The following is a 4,677-nucleotide window of genomic DNA, read 5'->3' on the forward strand; positions in this document are numbered from 1 at the left end:
ACGTTCAGGGAGAACTTCCAGTTATTCTAGAAACATAAATAAGAGTCTTAAAGTGAGATACCTTGGTCGTGACTCCGACTTTCCTGTTTCGTTGACGCCATGGCTACTTGAATTATGGCGCGAAATATAGATGGCACTGTAGTCAGCAAGCAGTTACTTCCCCATATACGGTGTACTTTACAAGACTGTATCCAGTTATAATAAGGCCATCGTTCTGTCAACTCCCGTTTGCGCTCTCTAAGCTAAACAGACAGTTATTATATAGTGGAGCTGGTTCAATTCATTGTTCCTGTCCACTACAAGAGTGTAATCTAGTTCATATATGGCCACTCATTTTTGTATAGTTTTCATTTGACATAAAGTCAATGTTTTTCAAGTAAAATAATAGTATATTACTGGTACATAGGAAGACAAAGTCGACCTCGCTGGGACATTTATTCAAAACATTTCCATTATTCGAAATATTAAAGTTATAAAAGCGGTAAATCCACACAAAATATGTTTGACCTAAAAATATTTGCGTCGTCAAGTAAAATAACAGATTCACCCGATCTGTCTATATTTATAATTTGTTATCGTGTTATAAATCTTCCAACACACTTCTTCTCTGGCCAACAACACGTTCTTTTTCCCGACATAACCACTCAATTATAATAAATAATACTTTGTTGCAACGACTGAACGGTCGAGATTGGAGGGGAAAAAAGAATTAAAATAAAAGAAAAGGGGGAATGAAATATAAACATGTGTATATCTATATCATACACACATGTATTATGCTTATATAGATATATACATACATCAATGTGTGTTTTAGGGGTGGGAAGAGAGTGAAAGAAAAAGATGGGTGGAGAGAGAGAAGTAGAGGGATTAACAATGTGAAAACAAACGAGAGAGAGAGAGAGAGAAAAAAATAAATAGATAGAAAGAGAGATGGAGTGAGAAATAAAGAGAGAGAGAGAGGGGGAGGGAGTGTGTGTGGTTTTTCTGTCGACATTCATTTAAGTGAGATGTCATTTCGAGTGATCAGTGATTGAGACGAACTTTTCACTGTCGACCAATTCTAGTCAAAGTATTCATCAATATTTACAGTAAATATTTCCCCAGAAAGGCGGTGACATCTTTGAAGTGTTGAGTCTGATGTTGCTGCGGAGTGACGTGGAAGAGAAGCTGACTGAGTCGACAACGGATCTCTCTTACCTGGTAAACTGAACTCTACACCCACTTCTACCTTTATTGCCCTTTATTTATTTGACCTTTTTTCATTGCCATCAGCAAGAATTTCCCCAACACAAAACCCCACTGCGAGTCACCCCTAAAGGGAGATGTCTGTGTGTGTGCCTGTAATAATAATAGTAATTACAAGAACCATTTCTGCGAAACCATCTTCTTGGTATTTCTGGTGGCCAACACTTTATCTAAACAACACTTGATGACGAAGCAGTTGTTTGTTTATAGATCAATCGTCCTTAATACATCATCAGACACCCAGATACGAAGTTACATACATAGATACGCGTGTGTATACACACACACACACACACACAGAGCTAAAATTTATGTGTTTATTTCGGGTCCTGTCTACATACATTGTTTGTAACTGTTTTATTTATTTGCTTGCTTTTTTTAAATATGCTTTTTATTGTTTTAATTGTTTTCTAAACTGACATGTTGGCTATCATAATCTTCTACCTTAGATTCTCCCTAAACACACCAGTCTCCGCATTTCTTAGATTATTCCTGGTACAACTTTCAGTTTACGTCGGACGCTCCGTTCAGAAACTCCAACAACAATCGTAATGATTATTTCCCAAACAAAAACATTATTAGCTTTTGTCTTACAAGGCAGCAACCCCCATTGAAAGAACCTAATTGTGCAATACGATATGAATGAAGTGAACGATGCCAAAAATGTCTAGAAATAATATGAACATTCCCTTACGTATTGAGGGGGATGAAACAGGGATCTCTACGGATGTTTATTATTAACGACGGAGACGAAGCCCAATGTCCACCAGGGCCTCTGAAACTGGAAGCAGGATGTTATCTTTAAATCAGATCGAATTATTAACGACCATATATATATTATAGGGGAGGGTGTTTACTAGGATTAATTGATATTGCTCCAGTATGACTGCAACCACATTGTTGAAACGAATAAAAGAAAATATTAATTGGTATTTATTTTATTGACCCTTGGTAAATGAAAAGTAAAGGGTTAATATCTAGATATTAAATGAAAAGTAAAGGGTTAATTTCCTTTAATATACGGTGCATTGCAACTGTTACACATTTTGGTTTCCATTTTCCCCACCGGGTGCGGATCTAAATATTAACCCAGCAAAGTTGATTTCAACAGAACCCAGAACGTAAAACGATTTAACAAAAATACCGCAAAGCATTTCTTTTACTGCTCCACTGATTCTTTCATGCTATAATGATAATGGCACGAGGCCAAATTTACAAAGGAAAGGCAGAATTGAATAAATAGACAATAATAATAATAATAATGATTTCAAATTTTTGCCACAAGGGCAGCTTGTGTGTGTGGGGAGAGGGGGTTAAGTCGATTACATCGACCCAGTGTGTAACTGGTACTTATTTAATCGACCTCGAAAGAATGAAAGGCAAAGTCGACCTAGGCGGAATTTGAACTCGGAACGGAACGGAAAGACTGGCGATATGTCACTCGGTATTTCGCCCGGCGTGCTAACGGTTCTGCCAGCTCGCCGCCTTAATAATAATAATAATAAGGATTATTTCAAATGTTGGCACAAGGCCAGCAATTTCGGGGGAAGGGACTAGTCGATTTACATCGACCCCCGATACTCAGCAGGTACTTATTTCATCGACCCCGAAAAGGATGAAAAGCAAAGTCGACTTCGGTGCCATTTGAACTCAGAACATTAATGAGTCAGACGAAATACCACAAAACACGTCCCCCCCACGCAACCATCGCTCTAACGGTTCTGTCAACTCGCCACCTTAATAAGAATTCTTCCTGCCACATGCACAAGGCCTGACAATTTGGGGGTACAGGCTAGTCGATTATATCGACCCCAATACTTGACTGGTACTTTATCGACCTCGAAAGGGAGAAAGGACGTAGTGGGGTGCAATAAATAATACAAGGCATTTTGTTCGACACAGTTGAATCGTTAGTGATTCTAATTTCCACTCGGTTAATCATGATGTCATTCTTACATGACACAAGCTGACATATTTGTAAGAATGGGACGTATTTAACTGAGACGATTCCTTCATACATTCGTACCTACATGCATGTGTCATTATTCAATTTATTTCAAGATATCTTGCTTATAGAGAAAGAACCGTATCTCATCCAAGAATAACAGTATTTTAAGAATTAGAAATTATCGACTAGATTATGCGTGGGAAATAACAGTGTACTCAAAGTAGTCGCCCTCAACTTCCACCACAGCCTCAGGACTGCTCTGGAAGCTGGCGCGTGCGTCCCTCGCTGTATCCTTGGGAACATCCTCAAACGCCTCCTTGATCTTGGTTACCAGTTCGGCCTTCGTGTTGCAGGCAGAGCGGTTGGTATCTTTCTCAACCATGCTGCACACATCGTAAACCATAGGATTACTATCGAGGGGATTGGAAGGCCAGAAATTGGGACTGGTTAAGTTATAGAAATTCTCCGACAACCACTTCTGTCTCTTTCCTGAGGAATGGCATGGTGCCAAAACCTGGTACCACACATATGGCCTTCCAATACAAAGCCTCTCCAGCCAGCGATTGACCACAATCTCCAACAGTTCAGTGGGACTGAACCCGGAACCATTTAGTTGGGAAGCAAGCTTCTTACCACACATCATACTAGTATGTATTTTGACGATTCCTGAATGATGAAAGATAAGGTCGACCTCAGTAGAAAACACAAAAGCAATATAAATAGAAACGTTAATAATAATTACAATTGTATGTAGTTTGTAATAATTATTTCTAACACAGGCAGCACGAGATCAGCCATTTGGAGCGAGGGAAAGAGCGCAGCCTTGTACTAACTGGTGCTTTATTTAACATCGACACAGAAGACATGAAAGGTCACACATCTCGTAATAACTATATGTATATTTATTACAGTGGAGTGCGTTAGTTTGGATAAGTTTGTTAGTCTTGCGGAACATTATGACATTTTGGAAAGGTTGGCTCTTAGAGGGGGAGAGAGAGACAGGGAGAGACGTGCTGCTAAAAATAAAGTGTTTCTCTTAGAAAAGTCACAGTCCTCGAAACGTTTCACCTTGGTGGCATGGCTCACCCTCAGTATTCTTGTAGAAGTTTTATCCCTCAAAGAAGCATGAATCGAAGTTTGGTGGATTGGTGAAAAACGAAATTAATAATGTATATATAACGCTTTCACTAATTAAAAGTAATGAACAGTGTAATATTAGTTATCAAGAATATATTTGGGTTCTGACTGATAGGTCTCTCTCTCTCTCTCTCTCTCTCTCTCTCTCTCTCTCGTTTTTAAATCAGAGTGAGCGAAGTCGTGTTTGTGATCTTCGCCATCCAAACTGGTGATGTCCCATTCCAGTTCTCACGTGTCGATGTCTGTTGGAACACGAACATAATTCCTATGATGAAAAATGATTTGGAAAATATTTAGTGCATGGGCATATATATATATATATATACGACGGGCTTCTTTCAGTT

General features: G+C 38.9%; 2 protein-coding genes across 3 annotated transcripts in view; one reads left to right on the plus strand and one right to left on the minus strand.

The window, feature by feature from the left end:
* LOC106882693 (DNA polymerase alpha catalytic subunit) overlaps window positions 1-876 on the minus strand; it is a 36,014-nt gene extending 35,138 nt beyond the window's left edge. Inside the window, exon 1 of the mRNA XM_014933457.2 lies at window positions 62-876. Within this exon, the coding sequence (XP_014788943.1) occupies window positions 62-101 (40 nt within the window). The 5' untranslated portion in view covers window positions 102-876. The remainder of the gene's footprint in view (window positions 1-61) is intronic.
* LOC106882695 (choline-phosphate cytidylyltransferase B) overlaps window positions 1-4,677 on the plus strand; it is a 28,820-nt gene that overhangs the window by 926 nt on the left and 23,217 nt on the right. Inside the window, exon 1 of one of the 2 annotated variants that reach the window (XM_014933459.2) lies at window positions 992-1,203. The exons of the other annotated variant lie outside the window; for it this stretch is intronic. The gene's annotated coding sequence lies outside the window, so the exon portion shown is untranslated. Of the gene's footprint in view, window positions 1-991; window positions 1,204-4,677 lie in introns of those variants that run through there. 2 annotated transcript variants of the gene reach the window in all.

Source organism: Octopus bimaculoides, chromosome 19 (genome assembly GCF_001194135.2).
Source record: "Octopus bimaculoides isolate UCB-OBI-ISO-001 chromosome 19, ASM119413v2, whole genome shotgun sequence".
Classification (NCBI taxonomy): Eukaryota; Metazoa; Mollusca; class Cephalopoda; order Octopoda; family Octopodidae; genus Octopus; species Octopus bimaculoides.